This window comes from Zonotrichia albicollis, unplaced genomic scaffold (genome assembly GCF_047830755.1).
Source record: "Zonotrichia albicollis isolate bZonAlb1 unplaced genomic scaffold, bZonAlb1.hap1 Scaffold_73_unloc_1, whole genome shotgun sequence".
Taxonomy (NCBI): domain Eukaryota; kingdom Metazoa; phylum Chordata; class Aves; order Passeriformes; family Passerellidae; genus Zonotrichia; species Zonotrichia albicollis.
The window spans coordinates 232,085-250,902 of record NW_027428459.1 but is presented as its reverse complement, the minus strand read 5'-3'; the positions used below and the strand labels follow the sequence as shown (position 1 = coordinate 250,902).

Below are 18,818 nucleotides of genomic sequence, written 5' to 3'. Positions count from 1 at the left end.
TGGACTGAGATAAAATATGGACTGGAATCAAACGGACTGGGCTCAAATAAGGACTGGGATTAAATCAGGACTGGGATCAAATGGACTGGGCTCAGATATGGACTGGGATCAAATATGGACTGGGATCAAATATGGACCGGGACCATCCCGACAGGGACGGCTGCACCGGAACCGAGCGAGCTGAGGCCGTCCCGCCCCGCCCCGCCCAGTTCCCTCCCAGTCCCGCCCAGTCCCTCCCAGTTCCTTCCCATTCCCTCCCAGTTCCTCCCAGTCCCTCCCAGTTCCCGCCCAGTCCCGCCCAGTCCCTCCCAGTCCCGCCCATTCCCTCTCAGTCCCGCCCATTCCCTCCCAGTCCCTCCCAGTCCCGCCCAGTCCCGCCCAGTCCCGCCCAGTCCCTCCCAGTTCCTCCCAGTTCCCTCCCAGTTCCCTCCCAGTCCCTCCCAGTTCCCTCCCAGTTCCTCCCAGTTCCCTCCCAGTCGCGCCCATTCCCTCCCAGTCCCTCCCAGTCCCGCCCAGTCCCTCCCAGTTCCCTCCCAGTCCCTCCCATTCCCTCCCAGTCCCTCCCAGTCCCTCCCAGTTCCCGCCCAGTCCCTCCCAGTCCCTCCCATTCCCTCCCAGTCCCTTCCAGTTCCCTCCCAGTCCCTCCCAGTCCCTCCCAGTTAACGCCCATTCCCTCCCAGTCCCTCCCATTCCCTCCCAGTCCCTCCCAGTTCCCGCCCATTCCCTCCCAGTCCCTCCCAGTTCCCTCCCATTCCCTCCCGTTCCCTCCCATTCCCTCCCATTCCCTCCCAGTTCCCTCCCAGTCCCTCCCAGTTCCCTCCCCAAACTCCTCGGAGCCATCGCGGAGCTCCCGGTGCCGATCCCGATCCCAATCCCGAATCCCGGTTTCAGTCTCGGTTCCGGTCCCGATCGCGGTCCCGGTTCGAGTCTCGCTCCCGATCCCAAATCCCGATCCCAGATCCCGATCTTGATCCCGTTCCCGGTTTGATCCGGTTCGGTTCGGTTCGGATCGGTTCACGGCACCGGGGATGAAGATCGCGATCTTTGGAGCCACCGCAGAACCGGGCGGGTCACGCTGGGGCTGGCGCTGGAGCAGGGTACGGGACACCGCGAAAACGGGCACGGGACACCCCAAAAATGGGCACTGGGATCCTGAAATTTGGGGGAATTTGGGACCCCAAATTCGGGAATGGACGGAGCCAAAAATGGACACAGGGAGCCGAAAAATGGACACAGTGAACCCAAAATTTGTGAGAAATTGGGGAAACTTGGGGCCCCAAAAACGGGCACGGGCACCCCAAAAATGGACACTGGGACCCCAAAATTTGGGGGAGTTTGGGGGAATTTGGGACCCCAAAAACCGGGAACAGTGGGACTTGGATCTGGTGCTCCGTGAGCAGCTCCGTGAGGGGAGAAGCCACACACGTGTGGGGAGTGTGGGAAGAGCTTCAGGTGGAACTGCGAACTGATCGAGCACCAGAGGATTCACACTGGGGAGAGGCCCTTCGAGTGTGATAAATGCAGGAAGAGGTTTCGGACCAGCACCCATCTCCTCAGGCACTATTGGAGTCACAGAGAGGAGAGACCCTTCCAATGCCCTGAGTGTTGGAAGGGATTCAAGCGTAACGGCAACCTCGTCACCCACCGGCGCATCCAGAGTGGGGAGAGGCCCTACGAGTGTCCCCAGTGTGGGAAGAGCTTCTCACAGAGCTCTAACTTGACTCGACACCAATGGAAGCACCACGAAGGGATGACCTGTGAGTGCCCCGAGTGCGGGCAGAGCTTCGTGCGCTGCTCAACCTCACGGATGTGGATTGTTATGGGCTGGCAGAGAATGATGTATTTGACAGCAAATAAAAGTCTGAGACGTACAACTTTCTTTCACGTTCATGTTCAGTCGGTTGCAGTTCTGTTTGCACAGTGCCGCCTCCCAGAGTGTCCCCTCAGAGTTGCCGCCCTTGGCCTGAGCCCGCCCCTTTCCCCTCACGGTTCCCGCCCTTTCCCTGCCCCCTTACCCCTCACGGTTCCCGCCCTTTCCCTGCCCCCTTTCCCCTCACGGTTCCAGCCGGTTCGGGGAGAGGAGCAGGGCTGGGGGAGATGGAAGAGGAGGGATGAAGGCGGAGAGAGCGCAGCGATGGAAGGAGGAGAAGAAGGTGGGGTTAGGGAGCAGGAGGAGGAGAAGGGATGGAAGGGGCGGGATGGAAGAGGAGAAGGAGGCGGAGATAACGCTGAGGAGAGGGCGGGGGGATGGAAGAGGAGGAGCGGGAGGAAGAGGAAGAGGAGGGACAAAGGCGGATCGAGGCTGAACGGACGGATCCACGCGGTCGACCAGCCTGAATTCGCAGACCCCACCTGTGGGATCATCTCCCCCCACATCGCGCCGGTGAGCAGGGACGGGAGCCCGGCCCTGATATCCCGGGGGGTGCCTGGGTTGGGTTTTTGAGGGGATGTTTGGAGAATGAAGAAGTCCAAGGCTGAGCGGAAAAGGCCCCTCGGGGGGACATCGGGGGGTGGCGGTGCCGTCCTGCCGGGGACGGCCTGGGGGGATCTCGTTGCCCTCGGCTGTGGCACGGAGGCAAATCCCATGGTGTCCTTGTCCTTCCTCCCCCAGAGCAGGAGCGGAGCATGGAGAGCAGGGAGGACAAATGCCCGCGGCAGGAGCTGGTGGAAGAGGCCGTTTTGAGCGGCTCCACGGCGCAGGAAGGCAACGGGGAGGAAAAGGCGCGGAGATGCCGCACGAGGAGGGGCTGCAAACGCAGCCGGCGGGGATGTGAGGGGGAAAGAGCCGGCCTGGGCCGGGAAGGCGGCCGGAGACGGAGGCAGAGCTCGGAGCTGGTGCTCCGTGAGCAGCTCCGTGATGGGGAGAAGCCCCACACGTGCGGGGAGTGTGGGAAGAGCTTCAGGTGGAAGTGCCAACTGATCGAGCACCAGAGGATTCACACTGGGGAGAGTCCCTATAAGTGTAGGGAGTGTGGGAAGAGCTTCAGGTGGAACTCCGAACTGATCGTGCACCAGAGGATTCACACTGGGGAGAGGCCCTTTGAGTGTGAGCAGTGTGGGAAGAGCTTCAGCCAGCGCTGCAATCTTGTCAGGCACCAGAGGACCCATCCTGGGGAGGTGCCCTACGAGTGTGGGGAGTGTGGGAAGAGCTTTACCCAGAACTCCAACCTGGTCAAGCACCAGAGGTCCCACCTTCGGGAGAAGCGCCACGAGTGTACGGAGTGTGGGCAGAGCTTTCGATGGAGGTCGGACCTGATCAGGCACCAGAGGACCCACACGGGGGAGAGGCCCTACGTGTGTAGGGAGTGTGGGAAGAGCTTCACAGTGAGCTCCAGCCTGATCGTGCACCAGAGGATCCACACTGGGGAAAGGCCTTTTGAGTGTTCCGAGTGTGGGATGCGCTTCAGCCAGAGCTCCGCCCGGAACAAGCACCAGAGGAGCCACACTGGGGAGAGGCCCTTCGAGTGTGACAAATGCAGGAAGAGGTTTCAGACCCGCGGCCATCTCTTCTGCCACTTTCAGACTCACACAGAGGAGAGACCCTTCCAGTGCCCTGACTGTGGGAAGGGATTCAGGCAGAACTCCACCCTCATCGCCCACCAGCGTATCCACACTGGGGAGAGGCCCTACGAGTGTGATAAATGCAGGAAGAGGTTTCGGACAAGCGGCCTTCTCGTCAAGCACTATTGGATTCACACAGAGGAGAGGCCTTTCCAATGCCCTGAGTGTGGAAAGGGATTCAGGCACAACTCCACCCTTGTCACCCACCGGCGCATCCACACTGGGGAGAGGCCCTACGAGTGTCCCCAGTGTGGGAAGAGCTTCTCCAGCAGCTCTAACTTGACCCATCACAAACGTAGACACCACTAAGGGAAGCCCTGTGAGTGCCCCGAGTGCGGGCAGAGCTTCGTGCGCTGCTCCAGCTCCATCCCCCACTGGAGAAGGCACTGTGGGCACAGCCCTGGTCACTCACATTCCCTGTGATCCATGCTGGCAACACACCTGGCTGTTCTCCTTTTAATTTCACCTTAATTTTTTTCTCTTCTCGATCTCTTTGCACTCCAAAAGCCAAGAGAGATTAATCTTTCACTGCAAAACTACTCAAATCCCAATGAAAACAGCTCAGTCTTGCCCCAGAATGCTCAATCCCTCCTGAGAAAAACTCAATGCAATACGAATTTTCCTCGATTCTACAGCCAGCCTGTGGTTTACAGTAGTGGGATCTCAATTAGAGTAGTTGGGCGGGGATTGTGTAGGGCTGGGTGTGTGGGATGTATGTGATAGAAAATAAAATTCTCAGAATTACTGATTTCTCTCCCGTTCATGTTCAGTCCGTTGCAGTTCTGTTTGCACAGTGCCGCCTCCCAGAGTGTCCCCTCAGAGTTGCCGCCCTTGGCCTGAGCCCGCCCCTTTCCCCTCACGGTTCCCGCCCTTTCCCTGCCCCCTTTCCCCTCACGGTTCCCGCCCTTTCCCTGCCCCCTTTCCCCTCACGGTTCCGCCCTTTCCCTGCCCCCTTTCCCCTCACGGTTCCCGCCCTTTCCCTGCCCCATTTCCCCTCACGGTTCGGCCACAGGGATCGGGGGGAGGAAGAGGAGGGAGGGAGGAAGAGTCCGAGCAGCTGCCACAGCAGAAGAGGAGAGGGAGCATCTCGTGCCCCAGGCGCTCCCTCAAAGTGCCACAGCCCCAGAAGCATCGCCCCACATCCCGCAGGTTCCTGGGGAGGGGGAGCGCGGCCCAAATATCCCGGGGGGTGCCTGGGTTTGGGGTTTGTTTCGGGGGGATGTTTGCAGCTGGCAGGGCCCCAAAGCCGAGCCGCAAATGGCCCTCGGGGAGACATCCGGGGTCTGCATTGGCTGCTCCCAGTATGAGCCCAGTTGCTCCCCCGTGCGATTCCAGTTTCCTGGGCAATCCCAGTAATAGCCTGGTCATTCCCAGTATGGGCCTGTGCACTCCCAGTATCATCCTGGTCACTTCCCCTGCCTCCCTGCCTGATCCCAGTCACTCCCAGACGAGGTCACTCCCTCCCAGTGATTCCCCATGATGATGCAATTGTCTCCCAGCATGGTCCCAGTTGCTCCCAGTTCCTCCCACTTTCATCCAGTGTGTTCTCCGTTCTCCCAGTTGTCCCTGGCATAGTCCCAGGCACTCCCAGTGTGATCCCAGTCTCTCTCAGCAATGGCCCGGTCACTCCCACTCGCCCCCAGCGTGTTCCCAGTTCCCCCAACACCATCCCAGTCAGTCCCAGTTTGGTGCCAATCACCACCTGCATGGTCTCCGACCCTCCCAGTATATCCCAGTTGCCCTGAACATTCTGGCAGTCATTGCCAGGCACTCCCAGTCACCTCAGCGTGGTTCACTTGCCCCCACCTTTACCCCAGTTGCTCCCAGTTCCTCTAATTCAGTCCCCAGTTGGCTCCCAGCATGGGCCTGGTAGCTCCCAGAAGCCCCCATTGAGGGTCCAATCACAGCCACTCTAATCCCAGTATGATTGTAGCCACTCCCAGTATGATCCCAGTATGATCCCAGCCCCCATGAGTGCGATCACAATCTGCCCTGGGAACGCAGAGTGATCTCAGAATGATGTCCGTACAAACTCACTGAAATCCCGGTGCCATCCCAGTGTGGTGTCAGTACAAAGCCAGTGCAGCCCCAGTAACTCCCAGTATGATGTCAGTACAGAACCAGTACAGCCCCAGTCACTCCCAGTATGATGTCAGTACAAAGCCTGTACAGTCCCAGTCACTCCCAGTACGACCCCAGTATGATGTCAGTACAGAACCAGTACAGCCCCAGTCACTCCCAGTATGATGTCAGTACAGAACCAGTACAGCCCCAGTCACTCCCAGTACGATCCCAGCGCAGCCCCGTCCCTGGCAGCGCAGCCACTGCTGGGATCCCCCAGCCCTGTGTGCGTTCCCCCCCGGCGGATGTGCCGAGAGGAGCCCCAAGGGCTGGCAGTGGCCAGGCAGGGTCCCCAGCAAGGCCCAGTTTGGATGTGCAGCCCCCAGTTTGCCCAGTTCGCCTCTCCTTTGGCCCGGGCCGGGTTCACCCCTCCCGCAGCGGCTGGAGCAGCCGAGAGCCCCGCGCTGCCCATCCCGACCTGTCCCGGCTCCATCCGCGCTCCTGCCGCGGCTGCGAGGGCTGCGGGAACGGGGCACGGAGAGTGCGGCTGCTGCTGGGGGAGGAGGAGGAGGGAGGGAAGGGCAGGGATGAACGATGAGGAAGAGGCGGCGTCTGGGGAGGAGCGGGGGGGGTTGGGATGGAAGAGGAGGAGCGGGAGGAAGAGGAGGGACAAAGGCGGATCAAGGCTGAGCGGACGGATCCACGCGGTCGACCAGCCTGAATTCGCAGCCCCCGCCTGTGGGATCATCGCCCCCCGCATCGCGCCGGTGAGCAGGGACGGGAGCCCGGCCCTGATATCCCGGGGGGTCCCTGGGTTGGGTTTATTGGGGGATGTTTGGAGAATGAAGAAGTCCAAGGCTGAGCGGAAAAGGCCCCTCGGGGGGACATCGGGGGGTGGCGGTGCCGTCCTGCCGGGGACGGCCTGGGGGGATCTCGTTGCCCTCGGCTGTGGCACGGAGGCAAATCCCATGGTGTCCTTGTCCTTCCTCCCCCAGAGCAGGAGCGGAGCATGGAGAGCAGGGAGGACAAATGCCCGCGGCAGGAGCTGGTGGAAGAGGCCGTTTTGAGCGGCTCCACGGCGCAGGAAGGCAACGGGGAGGAAAAGGCGCGGAGATGCCGCACGAGGAGGGGCTGCAAACGCAGCCGGCGGGGATGTGAGGGGGAAAGAGCCGGCCTGGGCCGGGAAGGCGGCCGGAGACGGAGGCAGAGCTCGGAGCTGGTGCTCCGTGAGCAGCTCCGTGATGGGGAGAAGCCCCACACGTGCGGGGAGTGTGGGAAGAGCTTCAGGTGGAACTGCGAACTGATAGTGCACCAGAGGATCCACACTGGGGAGAAGCTCTTTGAGTGTGGGGAGTGTGGGAAGAGCTTCAGTCAGCACGGAAATCTGATCACGCACCAGAGGATCCACACTGGGGAAAGGCCTTTCGAGTGTTCCGTGTGTGGGATGCGCTTCAATCAGAGCTCCGGCCTGAACAATCACCAGAGGAGCCACACAGGGGAGAGGCCCTTCGAGTGTGACAAATGCAGGAAGAGGTTTCAGACCCGCGCCCATCTCTTCCGCCACTTTCAGACTCACACAGAGGAGAGGCCCTTCCAGTGCCCTGAGTGTGGGAAGGGATTCAGGGAGAACTCCAGCCTCATCGTCCACCAGCGTATCCACACTGGGGAGAGGCCCTACAAGTGTGATAAATGCAGGAAGAGGTGTCGGACCAGTTCTGATCTCGTCCTCCACTATCGCATTCACACAGGAGAGAGGCCCTTCCAATGCCCTGAGTGTAGGAAGAGATTCAAGAAGAACTCCACCCTTGTCATTCACCGGCGCATCCACACTGGGGAGAGGCTCTTCGAGTGTGACAAATGCAGGAAGAGGTTTCAGACCCGCGCCCATCTCTTCCGCCACTTTCAGACTCACACAGAGGAGAGACCCTTCCAGTGCCCTGAGTGTGGGAAGGGATTCAGGCGGAAGGCCCAACTCATCGCCCACCAGCGTATCCACACAGGGGAGAGGCCCTACGAGTGTGATAAATGCAGGAAGAGGTTTCGGACCAGCACCCATCTCCTCCAGCACTATTGGATTCACACAGAGGAGAGGCCCTTCCAATGCCCTGAGTGCGGGAAGGGATTCAAGTACAACTCCCACCTCGTCAGGCACCGGCGCATCCACACTGGGGAGAGGCCCTACGAGTGTCCCCAGTGTGGGAAGAGCTTCTCACAGAGCTCTAACTTGACCCAACACCAACGGAGGCACCACTAAGGGAAGCCCTGTGAGTGCCCCGAGTGCGGGCAGAGCTTCGTGCGCTGCTCCAGCTCCATCCCCCACTGGAGGAGGCACTGTGGGCACAGCCCTGGTCACTCACATTCCCTGTGATCCATGCTGGGAACACACATGGAGGCTTCAAATTTTGGTTTGGCCTTAATATTTCTTCTTTCTCCATCTTTTTGCACTCCAAAATCTACGAGGGATGGATCTGTCACCTCAAAACCACTCAAATCCCACTGAAAACAGCTCAATTTTACCCCAAAACTGCTCAATCGCAACTCAAAAAAGTCAATGTCATAAAAAACTCCATCGATTCTCAGCCACCTGAGTAAGATTGCGCTGGAAGGAGACTGAGAAAAGCGTGATCTGACTTAGGGTGGTGGGATAGGGATTATCTTGGGCTGCGTGTGTGGGATGTATTTGATAGCAAATAAACCTGTCAGACCGACTGATTTCTCTCCCGTTCATGTTCAGTCCATTGCAGTTCTGTTTGCACAGTGCCGCCTCCCAGAGTGTCCCCTCAGAGTTGCCGCCCTTGGCCTGAGCCCGCCCCTTTCCCCTCACGGTTCCCGCCCTTTCCCTGCCCCCTTTCCCCTCACGGTTCCCGCCCTTTCCCTGCCCCCTTTCCCCTCACGGTTCCGCCCTTTCCCTGCCCCCTTTCCCCTCACGGTTCCCGCCCTTTCCCTGCCCCATTTCCCCTCACAGTTCGGCCACAGGGATCGGGGGGAGGAAGAGGAGGGAGGGAGGAAGAGTCCGAGCAGCTGCCACAGCAGAAGAGGAGAGGGAGCATCTCGTGCCCCAGGCGCTCCCTCAAAGTGCCACAGCCCCAGAAGCATCGCCCCACATCCCGCAGGTTCCTGGGGAGGGGGAGCGCGGCCCAAATATCCCGGGGGGTGCCTGGGTTTGGGGTTTGTTTCGGGGGGATGTTTGCAGCTGGCAGGGCCCCAAAGCCGAGCCGCAAATGGCCCTCGGGGAGACATCCGGGGTCTGCATTGGCTGCTCCCAGTATGAGCCCAGTTGCTCCCCCGTGCGATTCCAGTTTCCTGGGCAATCCCAGTAATAGCCTGGTCATTCCCAGTATGGGCCTGTGCACTCCCAGTATCATCCTGGTCACTTCCCCTGCCTCCCTGCCTGATCCCAGTCACTCCCAGACGAGGTCACTCCCTCCCAGTGATTCCCCATGATGATGCAATTGTCTCCCAGCATGGTCCCAGTTGCTCCCAGTTCCTCCCACTTTCATCCAGTGTGTTCTCCGTTCTCCCAGTTGTCCCTGGCATAGTCCCAGGCACTCCCAGTGTGATCCCAGTCTCTCCCAGCAATGGCCCGGTCACTCCCACTCGCCCCCAGCGTGTTCCCAGTTCCCCCAACACCTTCCCAGTCAGTCCCAGTTTGGTGCCAATCACCACCTGCATGGTCTCCGACCCTCCCAGTATATCCCAGTTGCCCTGAACATTCTGGCAGTCATTGCCAGGCACTCCCAGTCACCTCAGCGTGGTTCACTTGCCCCCACTTTTACCCCAGTTGCTCCCAGGTCCTCTAATTCAGTCCCCAGTTGGCTCCCAGCATGGGCCTGGTAGCTCCCAGAAGCCCCCATTGAGGGTCCAATCACAGCCACTCTAATCCCAGTATGATTGTAGCCACTCCCAGTATGATCCCAGTATGATCCCAGCCCCCATGAGTGCGATCACAATCTGCCCTGGGAACGCAGTGTGATCTGAAATGATGTCTGTACAAACTCACTGAAATCCCAGTGTCATCCCAGCGTGGTGTCAGTACAAAGCCAGTACAGTCCCAGTAACTCCCAGTATGACCCCGGTATGATGTCAGTACAGAACCAGTGCAGTCCCAGTCACTCCCAGTACGACCCCAGTATGATGTCAGTACAGAACCAGTGCAGTCCCAATCACTCCCAGTACGAACCTGGTGTGACGTCAGTACAAAGCCAGTACAGCTCCAGTCACTCCCAGTACGACCCTGGTATGATGTCAGTACAAAGCCAGTACAGCCCCAGTTACCCCCAGTATGATGTCAGTACAGAACCAGTCCAGTCCCAGTCACTCCCAGTACGACCCCAGTATGATGTCAGTACAGAACCAGTACAGCCCCAGTCACTCCCAGTATGATGTCAGTACAGAACCAGTACAGTCCCAGTCACTCCCAGTACGACCCCAGTATGATGTCAGTACAGAAGCAGTACAGTCCCAGTCACTGCCAGTACGACCCCGGTATGATGTCAGTACAGAACCAGTACAGTCCCAGTCGCTCCCAGTATGATGTCAGTACAGAAGCAGTACAGTCCCAGTCACTCCCAGTACGACCCCGGTATGATGTCAGTACAGAAGCAGTACAGCCCCAGTCACTCCCAGTATGATGTCAGTACAGAACCAGTGCAGCCCCAGTCACTCCCAGTATGATGTCAGTACAGAACCAGTACAGCCCCAGTCACTCCCAGTACGATCCCAGCGCAGCCCCGTCCCTGGCAGCGCTGCCACTGCCGGGATCCCCCAGCCCTGTGTGCGTTTCCCCCTGGCGGATGTGCCGAGAGGAGCCCCAAGGGCTGGCAGTGGCCAGGCAGGGTCCCCAGCAAGGCCCAGTTTGGATGTGCAGCCCCCAGTTTGCCCAGTTCGCCTCTCCTTTGGCCCGGGCCGGGTTCACCCCTCCCGCAGCGGCTGGAGCAGCCGAGAGCCCCGCGCTGCCCATCCCGACCTGTCCCGGCTCCATCCGCGCTCCTGCCGCGGCTGCGAGGGCTGCGGGAACGGGGCACGGAGAGTGCGGCTGCTGCTGGGGGAGGAGGAGGAGGGAGGGAAGGGCAGGGATGAACGATGAGGAAGAGGCGGGGTCGGGGGGAGGAGCAGGGGGGAGGTTGGGCTGAAGAGGAGGAGCGGGAGGAAGAGGAAGAGGAGGGACAAAGGCGGATCGAGGCTGAGCGGACGGATCCACGCGGTCTGGAGCCCGGCCTGAATTCGCAGCCCCCGCTTGTGGGATCATCGCCCCCCGCATCGCGCCGGTGAGCAGGGACGGGAGCCCGGCCCTGATATCCCGGGGGTTCCCTGGGTTGGGTTTTTGGGGGGATGTTTGGAGAATGAAGAAGTCCAAGGCTCAGCGGAAAAGGCCCCTCGGGGGGACATCGGGGGGTGGCGGTGCCGTCCTGCCGGGGACGGCCTGGGGGGATCTCGTTGCCCTCGGCTGTGGCACGGAGACAAATCCCATGGTGTCCTTGTCCTTCCTCCCCCAGAGCAGGAGCGGAGCATGGAGAGCAGGGAGGACAAATGCCCGCGGCAGGAGCTGGTGGAAGAGGCCGTTTTGAGCGGCTCCACGGCGCAGGAAGGCAACGGGGAGGAAAAGGCGCGGAGATGCCGCACGAGGAGGGGCTGCAAACGCAGCCGGCGGGGATGTGAGGGGGAAAGAGCCGGCCTGGGCCGGGAAGGCGGCCGGAGACGGAGGCAGAGCTCGGAGCTGGTGCTCCGTGAGCAGCTCCGTGATGGGGAGAAGCCCCACACGTGCGGGGAGTGTGGGAAGAGCTTCAGGTGGAAGTGCCAAGTGATCAAGCACCAGAGGATTCACACTGGGGAGAGGCCCTATGAGTGTGGGGAGTGTGGGAAGAGCTTCAGCCAAGTCAACAATCTGGTCACGCACCAGAGGAGCCACACTGGGGAGAGGCCTTTTGAGTGTGGGCAGTGTGGGAAGAGCTTCAGGAGGAGCTCCCATCTGATCGAGCACCAGAGGATCCACACTGGAGAGAGGCCCTTTGAGTGTGGGCAGTGTGGGAAGTGCTTCAGGTGGAAGTCCCATTTGATCCCGCACCAGAGGATTCACACTGGGGAGAGGTCCTTTGAGTGTGGGGAGTGCGGGAAGAGCTTCACGCAGAGCTCCAGCCTGATCAATCACCAGAGGTCCCACCTTCAGGAGAATCGCCACGAGTGTACGGAGTGTGGGCAGAGCTTCCGATGGAGGTCGCAGCTCATCAGGCACCAGAGGACCCACACTGGGGATAGGCCCTACGAGTGTGGGGAGTGTGGGAAGAGCTTCACAGTGAGCTCCAGCCTGATCGTGCACCAGAGGATCCACACTGGGGAAAGGCCTTTCGAGTGTTCTGAGTGTGGGATGCGCTTCAGCCAGAGCTCCCACCGGAACAAGCACCAGAGGAGCCACACAGGGGAGAGGCCCTTCGAGTGTGACAAATGCAGGAAGAGGTTTCAGACCCGCGCCGATCTCTTCTACCACTTTCAGACTCACACAGAGGAGAGACCCTTCCAGTGCCCTGAGTGTGGGAAGGGATTCCGGAAGAACTCCAACCTCATCGCCCACCAGCGCATCCACACAGGGAAGAGGCCCTACGAGTGTGATAAATGCAGGAAGAGGTTTCGGACCAGCTCTCATCTCCTCAGGCACTATCGGCGTCACTCAGAGGAGAGGCCCTTCCGCTGCCCCGCCTGTGGGAAGGGATTCAGGCACAACTCCACCCTCGTCACCCACCGGCGCATCCACACTGGGGAGAGGCCCTACGAGTGTCCCCAGTGTGGGAAGAGCTTCTCACAGAGCTCTCACTTGACCCAACACCAACGGAGGCACCACTAAGGGAAGCCCTGTGAGTGCCCCGAGTGCGGGCAGAGCTTCGTGCGCTGCTCCAGCTCCATCCCCCACTGGAGGAGGCACTGTGGGCACAGCCCTGGTCACTCACATTCCCTGTGATCCATGCTGGGAACACACCTGGCTGCTTCTCCTTTCAATATCACCTTAATTTTTTTCTCTTCTTGTTCTCTTTGCACTCCAAAAGCCAAGAGAGATGAATCTTTCACTGCAAAACTACTCAAATCGCAGTGAAAACAGCTCACTCTTGCCCCAGAATGATGAATCCCTCCTGAGAAAAACTCCATGCCATACAAATTTTCCTCGATTCTATAGCCAGCCTGTGGTTTAGAGTAGTGGGATCTCAATTAGTGTGGTGGGGTGGGGATTGTGTGCAGCTGGGTGTGTGGGATGTATTTGATAGCAAATAAAACTCTCAGAGTTACAGATTTCTCTCCTGTTCATGTTCAGTCCCTTGCAGTTCTGTTTGCACAGTGCCGCCTGCTGAGCTCATTGTGTTTGTGTCCCTTTTTCTCTCCTGCCTCTCTTTGCCTGCTCTGTTTCTCTCTCAGTGTCTCCCTTGATCCTGGGACCACCAGAGACCCTGCCCTGATTTAATTGATCCATTGCCTGATTTAATTGACCCCTCCCCTGATTTAATTGACCCCTGCCCTGATTTAATTGACCCCTCCCCTGATTTAATTGACCCATTGCCTGATTTTATTGACCCCTCCCTTGATTTAATTTACCCATTTCCTGATTTAATTGACCCATTTCCTGATTTAAATTTCACATTGCCCGATTTAATTGACCCCTTGCCTGATTTAATTGACCCCTGCCCTGATTTAATTGACCCCTCCCCTGATTTAATTGATCCATTGCCTGATTTAATTGACCCCTTGCCTGATTTAATTGACCCCTGCCCTGATTTAATTGACCCCTCCCCTGATTTAATTGATCCATTGCCTGATTTAATTGACCCCTCCCCTGATTTAATTTTCCCTTGCCTGATTTAATTGGCCCATTGCCTGATTTAATTGACCCCTCCCTTGATTTAATTGACCCCTCCCCTGATTTAATTGACCCTTCCCCTGATTTAATTGACCCATTTCCTGATTTAAATTTCCCATTGCCTGATTTAATTGACCCCTCCCCTGATTTAATTGACCCCTGCCCTGATTTAATTGACCCCTGCCCTGATTTAATTGACCCCTCCCCTGATTTAATTGACCCCTCCCTTGATTTAATTGACCCCTCCCCTGATTTAATTGACCCCTTGCCTGATTTAATTGACCCATTGCCTGATTTAATTGATACATTACCTGATTTAATTGACCCCTCCCCTGATTTAATTGACCCCTTGCCTGATTTAATTGACCCATTGCCTGATTTAATTGATACATTACCTGATTTAATTGACCCATTGCCTGATTTAATTGACCCCTTGCCTGATTTAATTGACTCCTGCCCTGATTTAATTGACCCCTCCCCTGATTTAATTGACCCATTGCCTGATTTAATTGACCCCTTGCCTGATTTAATTGACCCCTGATCTGATTTAATTGACCCATTGCCTGATTTAATTGACCCCTCCCCTGATTTAATTGACCCCTGATCTTATTTAATTGACCCATTGCCTGGTTTAATTGACCCCTTGCCTGATTTAATTGACTCCTGCCCTGATTTAATTGACCCATTGCCTGATTTAATTGACCCCTCTGTCCCCACCGACCCTCCCCTGAATATTAATTATTTTATTTCCCAATTATTATTTTAATTTCCAGTCCCAGGAGCTGAAGTCCTGAGGGCTGGCAGGGAAATGTCTCTGTAGGGTTTTGCTCCGTTTGTCTTCAAGGTCGGGAACATCTTTTCCTGGCTGGGAGCTGGAATTCCAGACTTTTGGAATGTGTGGAGGGCGATAAGGACTGGGATTAAATATGGAGTGGGATCAATTAGGGACTGGGATTAAATATGGACTGGGATTAAATATGGACTGGGATTAAATATGGTTTGGAATCAAATATGGACTGGGATTAAATATGGACTGGGATTAAATATGGTTTGGAATCAAATATGGACTGGGATCAATTAGGGAGTGGGATTAAATAGATTTGGATCAAATATGGACTGGGATCAAATAGGAACTGGGATTAAATATGGATTGGGATCAAATCAGGACTGGGATCAAATATGGAACTGGGGTAAAATATGGACTGGGATCAAATATGGACTGGGATTGTGCAGACTGGGATAAACTGGACTAAGATTATTTAGACTGGGATCAAATATGGACTGGGAATCTTATGGATTGGGATCACACAGACTGGGATAAACTGGACTGGGATCAAATAGGGACTGGGGTAAAATATGGACTGGGATAAATCGGACTGGGATAAACTGGACTGGGATAAAATACGGACTGGGATAAAATATGGACTGGGATCCTACAGACTGGGATAAACTGGACTGAGATTATTTAGACTGGGATCAAATCCGGACTGGGATCAATTTTGGACTGGGATCAAATATAGCCTGGGATCAAATATGGACTGGGATGAAATAGGGACTGGGATCAAATATGGACTGGGATCAAAAATATATTGGGATCAAATGGACTGGGTTTCTACAGACTGGGATAAACTGGACTGAGATTATTTAGACTGGGATCAAATATGGACTGTGGTAAAAAATGGACTGGGATCAAATGGACTGGGATAAAATATGGACTGGGGTCAAATAGGGACTGGGATCAAATAGGGACTGAGATAAAATATGGACTGGAATCCTACAGACTGGGATAAACTGGACTGAGATTATTTCGACTGGGATCATGTATGGACTGGGATCAACTTTGTACTGGGATCAAATATGGACTGGGATCAAATACAGACTGGGATGAAATAGGGACTGGGATCAAATATGGAATGGGATCAAAAATATATTGGGATCAAATGGACTGGGTTTCTACAGACTGGGATAAACTGGACTGAGATTATTTAGACTGGGATCAAATACGGACTGGGATTAAATATGGATTGGGATCAAATATGGACTGTGGTAAAATATGGACTGGGATCAAATGGACTGGGATAAACTGGACTGGGATAAAATATGGACTGGGGTCAAATAGGGACTGGGATTGTACAGAGTGGACCAAATATGGACTGGGATTAAATAGGAACTGGGATCAGATATGGACTGGGATCAAATATGGACTGGGATAATCCTGACTGGGATAAACTGGACTGGGATAAAATATGGACTGGGGTCAAATAGGGACTGAGATAAAATATGGACTGGAATCAAATGGACTGGGATCCTACAGACTGGGATAAACTGGACTGGGATCAAATCAGGACTGGGATCAAATATGGAACTAGGATCAAATAGGAACTGGGATTAAATATGGATTGGAATCAAATAGGAACTGGGATAAACTGGACTGGGATTAAATATGGATTGGGAACAAATATGGAATGGGATGAAATGCGAACTGGGATCAAATATAGACTGGGATAATCCTGACTGGGATAAACTGGAGTGAGATTATTTAGACTGGGATCAAATGGACTGGAATAAAATATGGACTGGGGTCAAATATGGACTGGGATTGTAGAGAGCGGACCAAATATGGACTGGGATTAAATGGGAACTGGGGTCAGATATGGACTGGGATCTTATGGACTGGGATGAAATATGGATGGGGATCAAATATGGACTGGGATCAAAAATATATTGGGATCAAATGAACTGGGTTTCTACAGACTGGGATAAACTAGACTGAGATTATTTAGACTACGATCAAATACGGACTGGGATTAAATATGGATTGGGATCAAATATGGACTGTGGTAAAATATGGACTGGGATAAACTGGACTGGGATCAAATATGGACTGGGGTCAAATAGGGACTGGGATCCTACAGAGTGGACCAAATATGGAGTGGGATTAAATAGGAACTGGGATAAAATATGGACTGGGATCAAATATGGACTGTGATCAAATGGACTGGGATAAACTGGACTGGGATAAAATATGGACTGGGGTCAAATAGGGACTGGGATCAAATAGGGACTGAGATAAAATATGGAGTGGAATCAAATGGACTGGGATCCTACAGACTGGGATAAACTGGACTGAGATTATTTAGACTGGGATCATATATGGACTGGGATCAGATATGGACTGAGATAAAATATGGACTGGAATCAAATGGACTGGGATAAAATATGGACTGGGCTCAAATATGGACCGGGACCATCCCGACAGGGACGGCTGCACGGGAACCGAGAGAGCCGAGGCCGTCCCACCCCGCCCAGTCCCTCCCAGTTCCCTCCCAGTTCCCTCCCAGTTCCCGCCCAGTCCCTCCCAGTTCCCTCCCAGTCCCTCCCAGTTCCCTCCCATTCCCTCCCCGTCCCTCCCAGTCCCTCCCAGTTCCCTCCCATTCCCTCCCAGTCCCTCCCAGTTCCCTCCCATTCCCGCCCATTCCCTCCCAGTCCCTCCCAGTCCCTCCCAGTTCCCTCCCATTCCCTCCCAGTCCCTCCCAGTTCCCTCCCATTCCCGCCCATTCCCTCCCAGTCCCTCCCATTCCCTCCCAGTCCCGCCCAGTTCCCTACCATTCCCGCCCATTCCGTCCCAGTCCCTCCCATTCCCTCCCAGTCCCGCCCAGTCCCTCCCAGTCCCTCCCAGTCCCTCCCAGTTCCCTCCCATTCCCGCCCATTCCCTCCCAGTCCCTCCCATTCCCTCCCAGTCCCTCCCATTCCCTCCCAGTCCCGCCCAGTCCCTCCCAGTCCCTCCCAGTCCCTCCCAGTTCCCTCCCGGTTCCTCCCAGTCCCTCCCAGTCCCTCCCAGTTCCTTTCAGTCTCTCCCAGTTCCCTCCCATTCCCTCCCAGTCCCGCCCATTCCCTCCCAGTCCCTCCCAGTTCCCTCCCATTCCCTCCCAGTCCCTCCCAGTCCCTCCCAGTTCCCTCCCAGTCCCTCCCAGTTCCCGCCCATTCCCTCCCAGTCCCTCCCAGTCCCTCCCAGTTCCCTCCCAGTCCCTCCCACTTCCTCCCAGTCCCTCCCAGTCCCTCCCAGTTCCCTCCCCAAACTCCTCGGAGCCATCGCGGAGCTCCCGGTGCCGATCCCGATCCCAATCCCGAATCCCGGTTTCAGTCTCGGTTCCGGTCCCGATCGCGGTCCCGGTTCGAGTCTCGCTCCCGATCCCAAATCCCGATCCCAGATCCCGATCTTGATCCCGTTCCCGGTTTGATCCGGTTCGGTTCGGTTCGGTCCGGTTCACGGCACCGGGGATGAAGATCGCGATCTTTGGAGCCACCGCAGAACCGGGCGGGTCACGCTGGGGCTGGCGCTGGAGCAGGGTACGGGACACCCCGAAAACGGGCACGGGACACCCCAAAAATGGGCACTGGGATCCTGAAATTTGGGGGAATTTGGGACCCCAAATTCGGGAATGGACGGAGCCAAAAATGGACACAGGGAGCCCAAAAATGGACACAGGGAACCCAAAATTTGCGAGAAATTGGGGAAACTTGGGACCCCAAAAACGGGCACGGGCACCCCAAAAATGGACACTGGGACCCCAAAATTTGGGGGAGTTTGGGGGAATTTGGGACCCCAAAAACCGGGAACAGTGGGACTTGGATCTGGTGCTCCGTGAGCAGCTCCGTGAGGGGAGAAGCCACACACGTGTGGGGAGTGTGGGAAGAGCTTCAGGTGGAACTGCGAACTGATCGAGCACCAGAGGATCCACACTGGGGAGAGGCCCTTCGAGTGTGATAAATGCAGGAAGAGGTTTCGGACCAGCACCCATCTCCTCAGGCACTATTGGAGTCACAGAGAGGAGAGACCCTTCCAATGCCCTGAGTGTTGGAAGGGATTCAAGCGTAACGGCAACCTCGTCACCCACCGGCGCATCCAGACTGGGGAGAGGCCCTACGAGTGTCCCCAGTGTGGGAAGAGCTTCTCACAGAGCTCTAACTTGACTCGACACCAATGGAAGCACCACGAAGGGATGACCTGTGAGTGCCCCGAGTGCGGGCAGAGCTTCGTGCGCTGCTCAACCTCACGGATGTGGATTGTTATGGGCTGGCAGAGAATGATGTATTTGACAGCAAATAAAAGTCTGAGACGTACAACTTTCTTTCACGTTCATGTTCAGTCGGTTGCAGTTCTGTTTGCACAGTGCCGCCTCCCAGAGAGTCCCCTCAGAGTTGCCGCCCTTGGCCTGAGCCCGCCCCTTTCCCCTCACGGTTCCCGCCCTTTCCCTGCCCCCTTTCCCCTCACGGTTCCCGCCCTTTCCCTGCCCCCTTTCCCCTCACGGTTCCAGCCGGTTCGGGGAGAGGAGCAGGGCTCGGGGAGATGGAA

The 18,818-nt window shown here is 56.4% G+C and overlaps 2 protein-coding genes and 1 pseudogene across 2 annotated transcripts in view; all 3 read left to right on the top strand.

Annotated features, from left to right (window-relative positions):
* LOC141727990 (uncharacterized) overlaps window positions 1-18,818 on the top strand; it is a 94,884-nt gene that overhangs the window by 23,955 nt on the left and 52,111 nt on the right. The window lies entirely within an intron of this gene.
* LOC141727980 (uncharacterized) lies at window positions 1,029-4,315 on the top strand. The gene is given in 3 exon segments (XM_074534266.1): window positions 1,029-1,097; window positions 1,415-1,900; window positions 2,632-4,315. Coding segments are annotated over 3 exon segments (1,908 nt in total). The 3' UTR covers window positions 3,985-4,315.
* On the top strand, window positions 6,779-13,131 carry LOC141728013 (uncharacterized; annotated as a pseudogene).